Genomic DNA, 19,733 nt, shown 5'->3' with positions numbered 1-19,733 from the left:
CGTCCTCTCGAACGGTGCTGGAACGTGCGAAAGAATTTACACTTTGAACAAGAACACGCCGGTATCTTGGCTGGAATTACCCGGCTGAAATTTCGGCTACGAGCGAACAAGCTCCTCCAACGAGGCGAAACAATGTTTTCGGGCCGAGAAAAAGAGAATTAAAAAACCTAAGCGACCAGTATAGTATATATTCTCGGTCGTTGTTTTCAAGGATGTTCCTCGCAGCGCGGAAAGGAGCCCTTACTTACAAGTTGGAAGTATGAACTCATCGCGTTAAGCCGTTTGGGTTTCTTGATTATCTTAAAGCAACAGCCGTGCTTCGAAACAATATCTTAAGCTCCGCTGTACGGAGGACCTCGTCCTGTCTGACCCGAGGAGGATCCGATCTACTTAATCCAGCCTCCGTCTTGCAAGGATGTTTACGTCCCCTAACATGCTTACGTCACGTACCGTAATTTACCAAGTGCAATATTTACCGATCGACTGCCGACGTTCGACGTTCCCTCTATCCCTTGGACGGCACTAGATCGATAAACATTCATGGATTAAAAATCCATTCCTCGATTCGGACGTTTCTGTTCGTCCGCTAACAATTACCGTTTGTCGATCGTTGAGCAAGTATTCGAGACAAACTTTTACGACTGGTCGAAGACCCTAGATTGCCGGCTCACACGCTCGAATTGTACGCATGCACAGAATAACGAGGTGGTCCCCGAGTCTGATGATATCAGACTCGGCACCGTGTACTACTTATAATATGTAAATTTCCACCCCTCGGCCGGCCTGCCAGCGAACTGCGTGTAATTCAGGGGTTGCTAACCCTCGCGACTCTATTTCTACACCACGTAAGCGTTCATGTTCTTGCACGTTGAGCTTCTGCGTGCAATTCTGCTTCCTTATACGCGGGTACGTTCCGTGCGCGTCGGTGTTGGTTTAATTAATATCAATTCGCGCGTACGGCAAATCGAAGCAGAGACCGGGATCCACGTATCGCGAAAGATCGATGCGTTTGAAACTCTTGGACCAAACATATACGTGTAATAATTATTTAGCTATCGTTGCTTGCGTGATAAAAAGAAACTTCCTTTTAATTGCAAGCAAGTTCGAGTAAAAAATGTACAAAGTCGTTATAGGTGTAGTTTGTAAAGAGGAATTTACGACTTCTCGATTCTTGACGGTTGATACATAGTTCGTTATTCCGTGAATGGAGAACCGTTCATGGAATATCGATTTCGCCGGAGGGTTTACTGCTGCGAGGGTTATAAATGACCGGTGCGCGAAATAACGGGACGGTAGACTAATGCCAATAATCGGCGTGGCATGCTAATGTCGTTTGCGCATCTATTACGTTAAGCCTGATGGATCCCTCTTGACATGTCGTTGCTGGAGCGTGAATACCTTCGATCGCGGAGAACACTCAAAGGTGTCTGCCGCCGACCCAACATCGAGGGCCGTTCTATTTCCTCGGTGAATGTCGCTGTGACATTTAGCATCTGAATGGAAAAGACGATCGTCGAGACAGCTGGTCTCCGGTGCGAGCTTGACGCGGTAGATAGTGTCAGATCACGAGTCGTCTCTCGTTAATTGTCAGGGACGAACGTGAAATTCTGTCATGTTTGGAACCGTGTCTATTCAGAGGCGTTGGATGGGTGGATTCTATCCATTATAGCTTTCCCTATCGATGGAAATGCTGCTGCTTCTATAGCAAAACCATCGATAAACGATCCTATCTACGAAAATGTTTCGTTCGAGCCTGATAAAAAGGATCACAGCAACGACCAACGGGAGTTAAGAACGAAAGGGTTCCGGAATACCAAACAAGCCGCTGCTGCTGCTGGAATTAGACGTCGTGACGAAATGCAAAGTGTCGTCGGTGCTATCTCGGCTTGAGAAAATCAAGAGGAAAGAGCAGGAAAGAAGGAGGAGGGGGAGAAGGAGGAAGAGGTGGGCGTTAAGATTCTTAAAAACCGCGAAGAGGGTGCTCGTCCCGGTCGAGGCAGCTGCCGCTCCGACGCTTCCCTTAAGCCGTGGCCATGAGAATGGCAAAGTTGTCTCGACCGAACCAGGAGAACGGTAGTTTTTCTGATTGCCTGAGAACAGACAGCTGTTCCAATCTTTCTCAGCCATAGTAGCCGAGTTTGGTCCCTGGTAAGTAATGCCCTGCCGTGTTACGTATACGAATCTCGAGTGCGCGAAACGATCCGAGGTAAACGGCTAATGAGGGGTGAAAATGGACGAGAAGAAAAGAAAATAGAACGATACTGACCCCCGATATATATTCAATTACCATCTTGGAGCGTTCTCGGTTTCTCTCAGCGACCGCTGCTCTTAGAAAAGATCGCCTCGTTGGAAATAGATTCTCCGCTCATCCATCAAAAGTGTCAGCCGCGTCTTTGAACGCGTTCGGAAAACGCGCTCGGGGGCGAAAGTTGTAATCGATTCGAGATCGTTAGAATCGTTTTTATCGCGTCGCGAGAAACTTCGTTTCAACGACATAATCTTCCCCTCTCAACGGACGCAACTGTAACGCGTTTAAAAATTGGCGAGAAGTCTTATTTTGATCTAATTTCCCCCTCGAGACCCGTCGAAAAGAGCGGAACGTGGCACGAGAAAGGAACAGAGACCGCGCGAATCGGCGAGCAGAGTGCGAGAAAGAAGGAGGAGGACAAGGAAGGGGCTCGAAACGATTATCTGAGTTTTAAAACAAACTCTCAAGTGTCTGCAAAGTCCCCCGCGAATCAGAGGTTTGAAGGGGGTAGAACTAGGGAAAGAGGAAGCAGTGTGCCCGAGAAGGAGTTTGCGGAGGGAGATAATATGCTAATGCCAAGACGGAGACTACATGGGAATTTAAGAGGATCAATGTGCAGTACGAGATTCGTACGGGGAATAAGGTATTACAACGTCTTCTATACTTCTTCCAGGCGATTAGACCCTCGAAACTTTCAGAAACATACACTGACAACCGGAATTAAATTAAACTTCTTGAATACGCCTCTGGTCGTTATCGAACACGCAGGGGTATCGAAGCATGAAAATATGAATTGTATAATTCGGCAAAAGTATGCACGGATAGCTACAAGGATCTCTTCGTAACATCGTCGGGGACGTCGTTGTTGCTAATTACGGTATTATTAGTTTTAGATGCACTGCGCTTGACTAAATTTTACGTAAACCTTCCGCCGGTAGACCCTTGTACAATACACGCGGAGAAAACTCGCATGGGAAGGGGCCAAGCTTACGCGAGATTATGAGTTTAGTTGCGAAACAACGGAACGCTATGCGTCCCCGACTCTCTTTTGTAACGATTATTACTCGCGCTCGGTGGGTCCAGCTCTGTGTGGACTTGTGCGCGACAGGAAAGTCGGTAGCGTCGAGTTTAATTGACCGTCGGAAACGCGTATAATTTCGCTTTTCTAAAACGCCAAGAGAAATCGCTGAACCTCGGTTCAAACATATTTTTACAAACTCGACTATTTGTTGCATCGATTAGCAGCCGATCTCTCGAACCGAGTAACTCGTGGAGAGTTCAAAGGATGGAACGCATTAGGCAAACCCATCGCGATATAATAATCCCTGATAAAATGTCGGGGCTCGCGGCATTCTGTTCTAAACGATTCTTCTCCGATAAACGACCTGCCTAATTCTCATCTCGTGCCCCTGGCCGATGGATAGACGGCAGGGATCGAGGTTCGGGGCGGGGCGAGTCGGTGAACGGTCTAGAGGGTGGTGCTAATTTTTCCGGGTAAGAAAAGCAGCGCGGCGGAGGAACTAGCTTGCACCTGGCTGGTTCCCAGCCGCGGGAGATCAACGGACAAATGACACGCGATTCTCGCCAGCTCCCGGCAACCCCGGATGCTCCGCATTTACCGTCAGTTACAAACTGCCTTCGCCTTCTCGTCGAGTCACGATTAATGTCTTATTCGCGGGCGAGGGGTTCGCGTTAAGGCCCGCTTACGCTGCCGCGTTATGTATTAATACTGCGCGAAAGACACTCGAGGCATTCGAAATAAAAAATACACCGTACGACCGTGGGACGTTCTCGGACTCGCGGGCCCCGATAACATTTGGGCTTTGTGGAACCTGACAACGGATACGTACTCTCGAATTCGTGCGACTTTCCTGTACGCACAACAGGCAACCTGATACCTAAGAGTATATAACTGGTCTCGTTCGATACGAAATAAATATCCCCGAAACCAGAAGGTACGATACAGACGACACCGGATCCATACGATCCAGTAAGGATGATCTTGAACTCGCGAGTTACAAACTCTTGCTGGTGGGCTGGTGGGCGCAAAACAGTCTGTCGTAAGAATACTTGATGATATTTCTAAACTATTTTGTTATTATTCGTTCCGTAATTTATACCGTGTCGTATCTATTTATACGATTCGCAGATCGCGCGTAGTTTATTACGAAGACGGCTGTAAATCCACGGGACGGTAATTCCTTCTCTGACAATTGTAGATAAAACTTGAATAAGTCATAGACTTAATTTAACCCGTGGTACCGACCAAACGACGCGGCGCGGTGGTTCGGAGTCCTCCACGGAGATTTCTTAATTACGCACGGGGTCCTGCCGAGGAAGGAGGGAAGAAACAAAGAGCGGTGACCGAGGAGCGAAAGAGATGAAATGGTAGGGCGTTGTATCGAGAAGAAAAAGAAAAAGACGATGGTCCTCGTTGGTGCACGGACTCTGAAAAGGGTTCTCGTCGCGGCAAGAAGATTTAGACATTCTTGCGGGAGAGAAAGTTGCCCCTTACCGCGGTGATAAAGCATTTCTTTAGCGGCTCTTTGTCATTTTTATCGTAATTATTTACGAGGTAATTACTGGCCCCGCCACTTCGTGAATCCTGCTTCGTCGTTTGTTACTTCAGACTTACTTCGAACGGAGCGGCGGTGCAGTGCGAGAAGTCGCCAAAGAAACGTATCGTTTGATTTTATGTTAACGTGGTAAGAAATAACTTGGAGCTCGCGTCGCGTACACCGAACCTCGGTAACGGAGGGAAATCATGAAAATGGCAGGTTCGTTCATTGCGCGAAAGTTAGCACAATCAACTTACGGAGTAAAATCGTGCCGAGGGAGGATTCTCGACGAGAGGGGCTGAGCCGCACGGTCTGTCGAATTTTAAGCCTGTATAATTTAACACCTTTGCCGGAGAAACTAAGAGAAACTGATGGTGAAGGGAACAGCGGAGCTAGAGATACGAAGTTTCAAGTTTTCAACGGCACTTACCTATCCTAGCGTCGTCTCGTGCTCGCAAAATATTCTCTCCTTCTCTCCACCCTCTCTCTCTCTCTCTGTTTGATTCCCGTAAGTATACCTCGGGTAGACGGAAACGGCTAAACTCGAGAGAAAGAAGGGAGAGCAAAGAGAGGATATCGAAAGGGAAAAGATAGAAGAGACGGGGGGAGATACGCCCAAGTTGAGTCGAGATACAAGTTCGTTCTTCTGGCCTTTTGTTTTTGGAGTAGAACCGTAGAGACACGGAGGTTCGAGAACGAGAACACCGCGTCTAAAACGAATTCGTTAGTGGCGTCAACCCCTTTCTCGCTGCGAGAACGTTTCCTCCCCTCTTCCGAGTTTTAAGTCTCTGTCGTGAATAATTGTTCGAATCAGATTAAGCCGCTGCTTGGTCGATTGATTGCGGATGTAATTATGGGACTGCGCGTTCCTTCCTATCTTTTCACTGCCGTAGATTTACCGACGATTAAAGCCAACTTTGAAATTGGTCCATCGCGAGCCAACGCTTGATAACAGATTCGATAACCGGGCGTTTCGAGCTCCAGTTATCGAATATCGTAATCTTACAATTTGAAACTCGTTATAATTTCATGATCGTTCTGTTTTTCAGACCATATCCACGGGAAGTCCGCAGAGACACGCAAACGGAGAAACAACCCATAACCACAATGGATATCCCGCGCCAGCGAGCTCGAGCGCCCATAACATCCTGAACCCCATGAATAATTTAAACGGCATCAATGCACAAACACCTTACGATACGAAATGACAAACGAAGTAAACGCCAGCGTATATCGATCGAATAGCGAGAAGCGTTGCCAAATTTGTTCAACGACACGGACGTCTTTTCTATCATCGTCGTCACTATCGTAGCACACACGTTCCAAAGGTTCGCTAGTTACTGGAATCTTAGTAAGTCTGCTTCTACCATCGAGATTACTATTTAAAGATAACAACAAAGAGGTCGTTTTAACGACGAAAACCCGCACGTGAACAACGAGCTCGCGAAAGCTACGTTCCGACGCGTAAAATATTATAATCGACATTTATTAAACATTAAGTGCTTGTCGCGTCGAAGCTTTTCACGTCGGTGAGAAACGGACTATGCGATTATACCGAATTTCTTGACCCCTTCCCGTGCCATTCAGCTCGACGAAAACTGCTTTGCAACAGAGATTATAAGAATCGCGACCGACTCTTGTGGCGTACTGATAGAAACTAAAATTCAATCGCGTGGTATTCATGTTTGGGCCACAATCTTCATCGCGAATCGGACTCGTTAAATTACGGGAAGGGGATAATCCGAGGTTCGGAACAACGAGTCGTCTCGAATTCTTCCAAGCCAGGACGCGAGGCGAGGCGAGGCGAGGCGACACTGGAAGCTGTTCGAATCGAGCGCGCGAAACTATTGGTGCTGTTTAGACGAAATTTACGTCGCGACGTTCGAATATCGAGAACTAAAGTAAACCCTAAAAAGGAACGGAGACCGTAGGTAACGGTGCGAGAGAGAAAGGATGGAGCGATTCGAGGTTAGAGCTCACGGGGAAACAATGCGGGTGAAGCAAATGCTCAGGGGTGATCAAAGTTTGGCTGTTCTTGTAGTCGACTTTGCTGTCCGTTGCGGGCAACGCCGGTAAATCTAGCTTTACCGGGAGTACCGGACCAACGGACTACCGGAGGTAGAACTCGAGGAATGGCCACGGGGTGAAATTGGTGAGCGAGGTTGGCTTGGCAGATCGAATCGGTAGCTGACTTCGCCATCCAGCAATCCAGCCAGCCAGCCAACCAGCCAGCCAGCCTCGCCACCCCTTGGGGCTCATACGTTACGGGGCGACTTAAGCATTGTTTCAACTTCGAATCTCCCGGTAGAGGCCCAGATTGATGTCGCGAACTTTTCCGTTGCCTTATTTGCGAGTCAGATAACGAGGCTGAGTTATGCCGAAAGTTCTCTCTTTCTCTCGAATTGGCGGCCGGGCGCTATCAGAAAAGAGCAGCGCAGCGCCTCGGAGGAAATGTTTTATTTCCTTCGTGCCATACGTTTCCAAGATTTGTCGGCGGAACATGTCGCGCAATCTTTCGAACGATAATAGGCTCACCGAGTCTGTCCAAATACCGTCATTTCCGACCCCACCCTATGGAACCGATGTCTCGTAAAATTGATTTATCATTAGCAAAGAATTTGCTCTTCGAGCGAGCCTGTAATCGTTCCCGAACTCTATTGCCACGTTTTTTCTATCGACGCGTGCTAAACATTTCCTTTGTAATTTTAAAACGTAACGAATACTTCCACGATACGCGTCTAGTTCCTAACACTAAGCGTGTTAAAATCCGAGGTGAAAATGTAACGATCAACGCGAACAAGAGAAAGAAAGACATTGTATCGTGTCGCACGAATACTAACCGATCGTCTAACCAAATAATTCGCATAGATTACGATTAGTAGCGATCGTGGATGGCAACGATCAAAGCACGCTATCGTGCATCATTGATTACCTTCCATCGACGAACGGATCGCATTATAATCAAGCCGCTTATCTAATGGAAAAACCGAATCCGTCTCGTCTACGAATGCCGAACACAAATGTACGATGCATGTAAAAACAGAAAGCTCTGAACGAGAATACGTAAGGAAGTGTGTATGTTCGCTAGTATAGATATGTTTTGTATCATAATTCTATCATAGAAATATTAATTGAAATAAAATTACTGTTTCGATGTTACACGGTGTGTCGTTTGTTTGCCCGTGACTCGGTGAATCGAGCGAGCGAAAATTCGTAAAGTCGCATATTGATTTCGTTACGCGGCCATGCGAGTTGAAAGTCAACGCCGCGTAATATCTTCGCATCCCTGTGCACCGACTCAAGACTTTCCCCGCGTTTCTCGCATCCTTCCCGTTTCCTCTGAATTATTTAAGACGGCTACGTGATTGGCCGACAAATCCGGACTGCCTCAATAATTTACCAATCATACGCGGTCCTTTGTGTTTTATACGCCACGTTTCGAATAAATCGCATTGCGTATTCAAGAGAGCGAGATCCGACTCTATTCGGGCGCGAACGCAAACGCGAACGCGAACGCGAACACGAACCCTCTCTGTGTTAGGTCTTGCTTTGGAACAAAAAGGCACGGCTAACGGGGAAAAAGTAAGGGAGCGATGTTTCTACGGTTCGATTCGAAATTTCTTTGAGGCGCGGATACCAATAATACTTTTAATATTACAAACCGAATGGCACTTAGTGGTAGGTATTTAAAAATCAGTCCGTGGACCAGAATTTTAAGCGTAACCGTATGCAAGGAGATTCGACCGGCGACTGAACGATCGCGGTAACAAAATGCGAAGCAATTTTGTAAGAGGAACCGCTTATCTGCGATCGAACGTCCGAGGGTAAGTAAACCGAGGCGGGAAACGGTCGGTGGAAAGAGCGAGCATTCGATGTAAATTGGCAATTTTTCTCGTGCGGCCCACGATAATCATTGGCAATTAGACTACCGAGCCTCCGATAAATGTTATTTATGACCATGATTATCCGCGGCGCACCTAGCTGCTCCAAGGTTCGTCCAACTACGAAACCCCCATCGGCCGTTTAATTGGTCAGCGATTATTCATGTTTGTACAAAATGTCGGTACAAGCGGCATTTTACCTCTCCGCGAATGCAGGCGAAACTTTCTACCAAACTGCATCGACCGGCTTAATGCGCGTGAATCACGGATACCTCTGAACAACTTCACCGGACAGAATTTCATCGGCTCGATGATCGAAGGTGTTGATTGTAACCTGTGCGCGGCAAGTTTCGGATGCATATAATTAATTGTTGGAAAAAAGGAACAAAAATTTGGATGCCTTTACATTTTAAGACGTCGAGCGGGAGATAGATGCAACGTTTCGCGATCAAAGTTCGCGTTAAAGGGTTTTGATTAATTTCAGGAAAGATATATTTTCTCGTTCGAACGGTAATCGTTCCTCCGGGTATATTTTTTCACGATAATGGCAGAAAAGCAAGGATCCACGCAAGAATAGCCGAAAATCATATTCCATCCGTTGAGCGTGATTAAAAGAGAAGACCGAACGCATCGTGCTCCTCCCGGTCCTTGAAACAATATTATTATTAAAAGCTGTGCGCGGCCCGGTGATCCACGTGAGTCGACGGAATGGCGAAAAGAGTGAAGAGGACAGTGCGGGAACCACGGGCTGGAAGGGAAGAGGGATCTGGCAACGGAAGAGCGATTAATTAAAAGAGCAAAAACTGTTTTCATAAAATTCATTTGCGGAAATATGCGCCGACTGAAATAATATCCGGCCGATGAGCGCGCGTGTCCCGACTCGGGGCGGTAGCGGGTTGCGGCGCGACGGGGCGGCGGGTTGCGGCGGGTTGCGGCGCGACGCGACGTTCACGGGGACGCGGTGCTCGAGCGAAAAACCGACTCGAATAAAAATGGAGGCTGGACGAAATGCGAAGTTTTCGCATTTTTTTACGTTCGTCCACCGGACCGTGTATACGTTATATATCGCGGCTCTGTGTGCGTGGCTGGCCGCGTGCGTTTATTCTCTTGACCCACCATCGTAAGCGTATCGTGCATGCACCGGTTACAAAGCAACCAATCTTCCCTGTCTTTTGCTTCTTTTCTCTCTCCCTTCCCCGCCCTTCCGTTCTCCCCTCTCTCCTTTTCTTTTGTTTGCTACGCTTCCCTCCCGCCGCCCCCGTCTCGCTTTCATTCAATCTCGCAGCCGTTCGGTCATAAAAATATTTCTACGCCTTCCCGGATATTTTTTCCTTCCGTTGCCCGTACCTCGCACACGCTTTTCGCCACCCCATTATTCTCCACGACTAACAGCGACGCGAAGTGTGATTTAAACGCGCGTAAAAGTGGTCGTTAAAAGGCAAGAAAGCTCCTTAGCGCTCGCTTTGATTGGCCAACTCGGTTTATTAAAACGCCCTGGGCGATATTACATATTTTTCTTCTCGCTTGAACCCGGCCACTCCAGTGCCACTCTAGACCGCTTGCTTCCTACGTCGGTTCCCGTTCTTTTCCTTCTCTTTGTCAAAGTATAAACGCTAACTGCTCAAATAGCCATTTTCTCCTTCTCAGTTTCTTTTCTTACCCCTTGTTGCAGCCACCTTCCGGCACTGTTTTACAATACCTCGAAAAACTTTTCTTTCCGAGAACTGTACAACGAACATTTTTTACCTCAACCCTTATACTTGTTCGACAGCTACGACGACGACTCGTAACGCGACAAATATTCTTGAGAAAGTAAATCGAAATTCTAGCATATCGATAGTACTTTGGTGATCACGGTAATCGTGATCGTAACAGCGATTAAATTTTTAACGAATTCGTAAATTACGCGATCGAAATTTATGGCGATCAAAACGTTAAATCGCGGAGAAGGACTCCCCTAACCGCACGCCAGCCGGGGACTCTCTTTTGTAATATTAATTAATAAGGCAACTTCCGTGGAGCGAGATACTTGCTGCTAATTAAGAAATACCTACAGAGCGCTCTTTTCCAGAACAGGGGCGAAAAGGCGGAAAAATAAGAGGTAGAAATTCCACGCTGCTCTGGCGCCTTTGGAACGAGGTAAACTTAATCCTCGGCCAAGTTAAACCAACTGCTGAGCTTCTCATTATGCCAAAACGAGCACGCGGAGGAGAAGATGCTCGTCGAACAGAGCTACCCTTTTTTCGCCGATATCGAGCGATAATGTTTAATCTTCGTCTTCGAGTACACGGATCACCTCGAGAAATTCTTTAAGAGCCGACCTCCAAGCTCCGCGGTATCGATATCCGCGGGTTCGACGTAAATTATAACTATACTTTCTTCCTTATTTCCGTTTCCGCTTTGCGACGGGATATTTCCCAAGGGTGTCGTTTACGGTTTAAAAACAAAACGCGGAAGGAAAAAATGCGGAAGAAAACTCTGGCAACTTCGAATTCAAGCGACGCGAAAGGCGACGAAAAGTTTTACGAGCGCGACAGCCGTACTGGTTGGCCGGCAGACTGGCTGGTTTGAATTGCATCAATTAAAAAAAGCCGTTCCACAAAAATTCCATAACGCGACGCGAGTGGAGGGCTGCGTCAAATGTCCCTGCACATTCGCCGCTTTCCACTTCTACCGAACAGTAAAACCTTTTCATTCTTTCGCGCCTCTTTTTCGTCGCATCACGAATAACGATCACCTCCGCGATTTAATTTGTCAATTCGCTTGCCAAACTCGACCAATCTCTATTTTCTTATAATCTTTTTCCGTGACGTTCCAACGAGTCGTAATAGATCAAATAAATAGAATAAAATAAGTGTAACAACAGAGAGTCGCGAGTGTCCGAGAAGAATACGATTCTAAGGGAAGCAACGCAACAATAGTAGACACACACCTGCAACGATAGACTTTTACGTAACCTGTAGCGAAAGAATGCCAACTATGTTCTCGTAATACTTTGTCCGGTGGGAAAGAATATATGAAAGAACACATATGTATATTCGACCAAGGGTCGAGGATCGCGCGGCTGGGACAGAGCAACGGAAACAACGTACTGAAAAATTAATTTTCGAAAAGATCGGTTGCGCGTAAGAGAACGTTCCTCGATACAGAGTCGATATCGTTTCGATCGTGTATCCTGGTTTACGATCATTCGGAAAAGCGTAATAAAATATGGCCTAAAAAGAGCCTAATACGTAACAAAAGTGATTGAGTTTAAGAAGTGCTTCTTAAATGTTTCTTAACGTTTCGTATCGACTAACCTCGAACGAGGAAATTCAAGGGTTTCGACCTCCTCGCGTCGAAACCTTTGAAAAATCAACCGGTAAAAGGCCTCGCTACCCGCTCCGTTGAAATAGTATTTGCTCGATTGTGTTACGTAATTTAATTTAGGAACGCGATACCGTTGGGATATCCAATATAATTGAAATAATATTTGTAACGCGAATCGTTTCGTAAAAATCCTCGAGTTGTGCAAATTTCTATGGCTATACCCGCGAATAAACGATAAATATACATTATTTACCGTATTACGACGGAGGGAGAGGTATGGTTTCGAGTGCTAATCGGCAAGGATTTTTCCCGAAAAGGCACCGGGAAGAGGAGGGCCGATTCTTCGGTGAGTTCCCGAATGAATCGAGCAATCTTGAGGTCCTTTGTTTTCGAGATCTGCCACTTGTAAATATAATTACCCCGCTCCTCTCTCTGTCGTCGTCTAGCCCCACTCCTGGTACTCCTTCCTCGTGCTTCCACCTGGCCCATCCCACCGTCTCTAATTTGATTCTGCGGTTGTTTTCACCCACCTTCGCCGCCTCCTCTCCTCTGTTCTGGGCTTCGCCCACGCATTGTCTCTTGTCTCTTCATTCAAATTACCCTCCGGTTTCCCATTCTCGCGCTGCTACAACCACCCCATTCCTCTCCTCCTCCCTGGCAGACCCCGTCGTTTTCACCCTTATTGTTGCGGTTTTATTGAATCCGCCGTGCATTGTCTGCGCGCGAGCGAGACGCGACCGTTGTTCAAAGAAAATTGGCGCGCAGTTCGAAATACGCGGATACATCCCGTCTTTCAGTGGAGGGGTCTCTCTCTGCGGCCCGATGAGAATCGAGTTTCACGGATGCGTAAGTACCGTCAAAAGGTACGCTGCGTCGCGCCGCCGCCGCGCCGGTACGCTATTATTCTACTCTGATATACATATTTCTTTTTTTTCTATTTTCTACTCGTTTTGTTTTTGCAGTTGTCGAACCAGTAAATTGTTATCCGACAAAACGGTCCGCGAAAAACAAAAGGATACCGACGGTTCGTTGCAAATTGAGTTCGAAAACGTGGGCTCGAAAAATATTTCATCGTCGAGACGTCAAAGCGTCGCGTCGTCCGTTCAGAGAACTTGACGTTCGCTCTCGTATCGGAATTACCTACGAAGGATCTGCTTTGTTCTATATGTATTATCCGACATTCTCTCGTTTCCTCGAACGCATAAATATATAAGAAAGTGGTATTCGTGCCCGGAATATGTTACGAGGGCCGAGGAAAAAGGAAAGGCATTCGCCGTAACGTCGATAGGACTGCTCGAAAGGGATGCGGGAAACGTTTTCGTACCAACGATCGAACGGAAACCACCCGGACAAAGTGTCAACATGCAAAGACCAATTGTGTTTACGATTCTGTTATTGTTTCCGCGCATCCCTTGGACAGAAACGACAATAAATACTTTGCGCAAGTTTTACGAAACGTTTAGAAATTTCAGTCGGACAACGGAGAAAAAACGAATGCTTCCTAACTACCCGGCGCCGGTGACTGTTGATTCGTGTAATGAAATCAAGAGTAATCGAGAGGGCGATGGCTATTGTTCGGGAAGCAAGAATTTCGTCGCGGGACCATTAATTATACAAAATTAAATATCCTTCGCGAGCTTTAATTAAAATGTTTAGAGTCCCGCCCGTTCAGATCGTCGGTGATATTGTATCATGCTGATATATTAAAAAGACGCGAATTCATTCATCATGACGGTTCTATGCACCATCTCTCTCTCTCTCTCTCTCTCCCTCTCTGTACCAAAAACAATACATATTCTCGGTTGCGTTGGACGAAACTCCAAGAGAAACTTGACCGACAGAATAAATAGAATATGCACGATTCGCTTAAAACAATTATGGGAACCGATTTACGCAAAACGTACCGACTCGACGATCGCTGACTTTCAAATCCAATAATGTAATTACTTACGCCGCGGTTCGATAATATTCGTGTAATTAAAATTCCACGCCCTTCGGCTGCAACCTTCGTTCGAATCCCGTGCCTCTGGTACCACCGACTGGGTAGTCCCTGACTCTTGCGAGCAAACGATTCTTGTTTGTTTTGCAAATAAAGGGTTCCTCGTAAGGGTTGAAGAGACTTGGACGGAAAGAGAGCGCGAGGTCGGAACAGAGAGAAGACGAAAGTGAATCGTAGGGGTGAGACGGAGGGGAGGAAAGTGAAAAGGGGGTGCTGGAAAACAGGGGCAGAATTATTACATCTTTTGTTCGAAGGCTCGAACCGCCCCATTTGTGGAATTGCGGATCGCGATCCAGCCGCGATTGCGACCACTGAATGCCACGGGGTCGGCGAGGCTTTTGTTAGTTTTGACTAATTTCCGCCAGGTAATCTGCTTCAATTCGAATCTCCCGGCCGTATTAGCGCGAGGAATTTTGGTAAAATTGTCTATGCGATCGGAATTCCCGATTAGTTTACGGCCACCGACGACGGATAACCATTATTCCTATCGTTCCTACCCGAGAATCCGGACAATTTTTGCATCCCCGAATCTCCTGCCAAGGTAAAAAGGGCACGGTTACCGTGAAATTTTAATCCTCGCTAGTCGTCGGATGCATCGGCGGAACCCGCTCGGCAACCCTTGAACAAGTTTAATTCTTGCGGGTCCCATCGGTGACTTTATCGCAAGAAATTGCCACGGTCCGGAAACCGTCGTTACAGCATCGTTACCGTAAGAACTTACTGCTAGTATTGTTACGGCTAATGTTACCGAACTTGGTTAACTTTCAGTTTTACCGCCCGATTCGGATTAAGAATTTACGGTAACGGTCGACTCTTCGGTTTATTCGCCGCCATGGAAGAACGTGGAGGAAACGTTTCGCGAGAGACGCTTTAATTACAGCGGTGCTACGTTCGAACAAGTATCTACCTGGAAGCGAAATTAACCGTGTACCCGTTATGTTTTGAGCAACGATTCGCCTCGGTGAAAGGTGTTTATCGATTCGCGTAAGAACACGGCAAACGAAAAGAAACAGAGAGCGGATAAGCAAAGAAATAAGTCATTCAAGACTGCGGTTGGAATTCAATGCATCTTGGCTAGAGCCCGTCCTTGTCGCGTATAATTCGATCCGTCCGTCGTATCGCCTTACCGTCGCGTCGATTCGATAAATCGGACCGCCAGGTTGGACACGAGATCGACGAAACCCGCAGGGAATCGAGCATACCGATCTCGTGTGTCGTCTACTTAACACCGGATCGGGGCTTTCGCCGGCAGTCAATTACATTAACGAAGAAACACGGGCCGCCAAACGAAGAATAACAAGAGCCAGACGAGCCGGAAACTTATAAACTTCTCCGCGGTAGCTTACTATTTTTACTTCTTCTTAACAGTTTCCTCCGTAACAATATACCCGCGTCATCACGTTTCCAAGTTCCGTGGCGCTCGGCTAACTTCTGCTAATAACGGCGGGACATTAATTTCGACCGATTGGACCCGGCGGACTGTAGCGACAAAGGCGAAAACACGAAGAGCAAAGACGCGTTTGCCGAAGGACGAAAGAGCCCCGCTCTTCTCGCTCAGCCCGTTATCCCTCGAAACCATTCGAATTCTCATTCCGCGACGGGAGGAGGACCTATTTTAACCCTTCTTCTTTACGCCGTATAATCCTTCCCTCTGGTAGATCTCTCTTGGCGGTCGGTATAATCGTGCCACGCCGGTGTTCCCGCGGGTGCCGTTCCTCTCGACACGATTCCTCCCAAGGATGAAACGACGAAAAGTTTAATGAGACCACCGCCTACCGCGTGTCCTCGGTCGGTAAAATTACCTTTCCATTCTCTCTCTCGAGGACCTTGATTCGAGATTAACCGGCGACTCGGCGATCGAATCTAACAATGCAAATTCCGTTTCCGATTCTACAAACGATCGACGATGCACGATATAGTCTACGTACGCTCTGCCACAACTGTCTCGATCTTTCTCTCAAAATTATTTACTATTACATAAACCGTCGCACTTTCTTGAAAGAATTTTACCTCTCAGTCAACGAGTATACAAAAATACCTGTGGTAGTCGTTTCATCATTGAGGTAATTCAAGTGCGACGTCTCTTCGAACGATTTTATTGGTCGTGTCAAACAGTTGTCGCTGACTGTACGATCCGTTTGAACAATTCTATCCTCTCTGAAGAAAAATAAACGAAATAAAATGAAATATGCGTGCCGTTTAGTCGAACGCACTTTAAGGTTCTGTGAAAAGTCGTCGTATCAACTGTACGCTACCGGGTAAGGCTTCGTATCTGTTTCTCGGCATTCCGAAACATAAACGCGGCTGAGCACTAATGGACTACCTTAAATATGTAAGGCCAGCCTGCCCACCGGGTAGCGGGTAACAATAAACTAACACTTAAGACGTACTCAAAGGCACAATGCGAAGTCACACTCTTCGTGCTAACGATCTCACCTGCCGAGCTGTAAGCTTCAAGTCTCGCGCTATAGTGTCTCTAGAGACTGTTGTAACTGGTGTGGGATATAAAAAGCACGAAGGAGCAGCGAAGCAGCAGCAAATATTTAACCATGCTAACAAATATGTATATTGTTATTTTCGCGACCCATGTTTACACGAATTCGACACGGTATAATGGGCCATAATGGAAATAATATGTAACAAAAATATACATTTATTTCAGCGATTGAGATCAACCCTCGCGGTTGTTGGTTGATCATTTTTAGCCGACATTCTTTTAATAATCAAATATAGAATCCGTTAAATATACCTCTCCGAAGGCAAAGGGTTCCTTAAATGAACAATACGAGTCTACGGTACTCGCCACGTTATAAAAGCTAACAATGATGGAAATATTAGTTTTTAAAGCCGCGCAGGGTGTCGTTAACGGCCTGAACCTTTCTCGTTCGCCGGCTAAAAGTTGCTACCCCCTAGTTGCTCGTCAGTTTTCTTACGCTTCGTGTTTATAGGCTTTCGTGAGCTATAATCCCTCTTCCCTTCGTATATTGCTTGATACGTATGAGAAAGAAACCGTGTTACCGTTCGTCCGTTTTATAAGAACTAATACGGCTTCGTTGCAACCGATACGAATAAATGTTTAATTCCTTAAATACCTACGATACTTTATACAGAGTGTTGTATTTATCCAAGTCGATCTATGTACTTGGCATCGCCAGGCATTGCTTCAAGAATACAAGAGATTGTACGAGGAACAAGTTACGCTTATATTTAACGATACTTTTGTCTTGAGAACATTTTTACTACTCTTAAATTTGGTCGTCGTGCCTCTTGATCGCTACAGCCGATACCGGGGGGTCATTAGAAATTTATGCGCTTTTAACAAAAGCCACGTTAGCTCGTACAGCCATTTCGCACGCAAGCGGCACTTCGCATGTCGCATTCCGGACGACTTGCCACCCTTGTTTGAACTGGCGAACCGGTGTTGCGCTCAAAGTCCGAATGCATAATTAATCGGGTTATCAATTAAAGGAGCACCACTGATTCGTGACCGCTTCGTACGGTCGAATCCCCGTTACGTCCATACTCGATCGCGACACCGTGAACGGAAACGCGTTCCTATTTTCGCGGTGACCTTTAAATCAGTTTCCTCGATCCAAATCGAAGTTACGTTCGCAGCTCGTCAAACGACGAACAAGTTTATTTTATCTAAAGTATTTTAAGGACAATGATACTAAAAAACGTAGTAATTTATTTAGTAAATTTTACTTTACTACTACCTCGTGAACAGATTGCCGGGGAAACGTTATATTGTTTAAATTTCATTATTATGTTTCAAGCAGATATTTACGGAGAGGAGGAAAGCCCCGATAAGTCAACTTATTTACGTACGTAACCATTTAATTCTCATTGATCGAACAACACGGAGGCATGTAAACGCCGTTTGAAACCAGCAAACTCAATCATTCTCTCTGTTCTACGACATGGCAAGGGCCAACACGGTCTGTGTAAATACAGGGAACCGAGTGCACTTTCCTCGATATTTAATGCGAACGTCAGATCCTTCTGGCACAGTTCCGATCAACGAAGCGGAAAATGTATTACACGGTCTTTTTGTTAAGTGGTTTTCCACTCTTAAATAATCGGCCGGGTTTAGGAGAAAAATATCGACATGCAAGATTGATTGATAAAATCGAGAAAATGATATTTCACACCATCGCGTGGAAATTACGAATTATTCGTTTAAATTTACAGCAACCATCTTGTCAAAAGAGAACAACTACAGTGAATTTAAATTTCAACTAAATCTATTAAGACCCATTACACACTGTCGATCATGTCGCTGGCGACCAAAATCAAACCAACCGCCGTTCATATATTCCCTTATACGCAGAGCGACACTGAACCTCTTTATATGACGCTACAAGTTCAATTAATGGACACTGGAAACACCAGATTCTATCAATTAAGAGTCATAAACGTCATTCCACCAATCGAAAGACATTAAGCCTTGCAACAGATTCAATTCCTCCATGTGTATCTAGTAAGTACTCGGCGACGACTAGTCGATAGCGACTTGATCGACAGTACGTAACGGATCCGAAGGTCCACCAACTTTTGAAATTCATTAATAATCAAGCTATATTGTTATCAAATAGGAATAATATTATACAACTACTTCAATTTCACCACTGTTACAATAAATAAATACATTGTACGTAAAAGGTACAACTTATAAAGGAATAACTAAACTACATGAAATTAAGAATATTCGCAGCCGATTAGTTTACACCCAATTATCATATACTACGTTCCAGTAATTACTACCATACTTGCATGCATGAATTTTTCTGTGATACGGTGGATCATGACATAGGTCATGCCATAGGTCGATAAAGTAATCGTCCCTAGATATGAAGTACCGATTGACGGGATTTTATGTGTCATGGACAAGGTATACAACTAGACTTTACACCATAGATGAAGTATATGAGTATAGTTTACATCATAGACGAGATACACGTGTAGACCTTACATCCTATGTATCTTTTCGAACCATTTTTCTCGAGCTCCAAAGCCCCATTACCATATTCGTGTCACTCGCAACATTACCAACAGGTTACACAAATGAGCACAAGAGGAAGTGAGACAGAAAATGAAATTACAGAAATTTTATTGTTTATTAACGGAATGAAAGCTGTACACATGCGTTGATTTTTTAAACGTACGCATAAAATTTCGGTGAAGCATTTCTGGCTTCGCATCACATTTTCGGTAAAGAATTTTTTCTCGAAAATGCGTAGGATTTTGGGGGTATGTGTATTCACCAAAAATGATTGTAATTGACAATTATTTTTTTAGAACGATTTAAAATTGTTTTTTCGCCGAAAAATTTAGGCACCTAACCTCTGTCGATTTTTCTTTAAAATTTATTTGACGCCATACGAAAATGTTGTTTAATACTTTTTTTTGTCGGTTGAAAAACTATGGGCCTGAAATGGGCTAAAAAAATACATTGAATGTAACGTCTACTTGTACGCAAGAGGTAACACGGAGGATTATCCATTACACCTTTTTTGGGGTCTATACTTTTGGTCTACTACGTGAAACAAAGATGCGATAGGAAGGGACGTCTTGTACTCTTATAGTTTATTTCAAAGTATAATCAAATATTGTAGTAGATTCTTCTCAAAGTGGCTGTTAACGTTGATAGTTGCAAAAGAAATGTTGTAAAGTGTATGATTCTGTAAAATATTGACGTATAAATGTAATAGGTTCTAACAGACAAGGAAATAATTTTC

At 45.5% G+C, this 19,733-nt stretch overlaps 1 protein-coding gene across 1 annotated transcript in view; it reads left to right on the top strand.

Moving 5' to 3' along the window:
• Window positions 1-6,112, top strand: part of LOC122397733 (LIM domain only protein 3-like) — a 58,363-nt gene extending 52,251 nt beyond the window's left edge. Inside the window, exon 6 of the mRNA XM_043397092.1 lies at window positions 5,856-6,112. Coding sequence (XP_043253027.1) covers window positions 5,856-6,014 — 159 coding nt within the window. The 3' untranslated portion in view covers window positions 6,015-6,112. The remainder of the gene's footprint in view (window positions 1-5,855) is intronic.
• The last annotated feature ends 13,621 nt before the right edge of the window (window positions 6,113-19,733 follow it).

This window comes from Colletes gigas, unplaced genomic scaffold (assembly GCF_013123115.1).
Source record: "Colletes gigas isolate AHSC1104 unplaced genomic scaffold, ASM1312311v1 Colletes_gigas_Sc00010, whole genome shotgun sequence".
NCBI classification, from domain to species: Eukaryota; Metazoa; Arthropoda; class Insecta; order Hymenoptera; family Colletidae; genus Colletes; species Colletes gigas.
The sequence above is the reverse complement of the archived record's forward strand: the minus strand, read 5'-3'. Positions and strand labels throughout refer to the sequence as shown.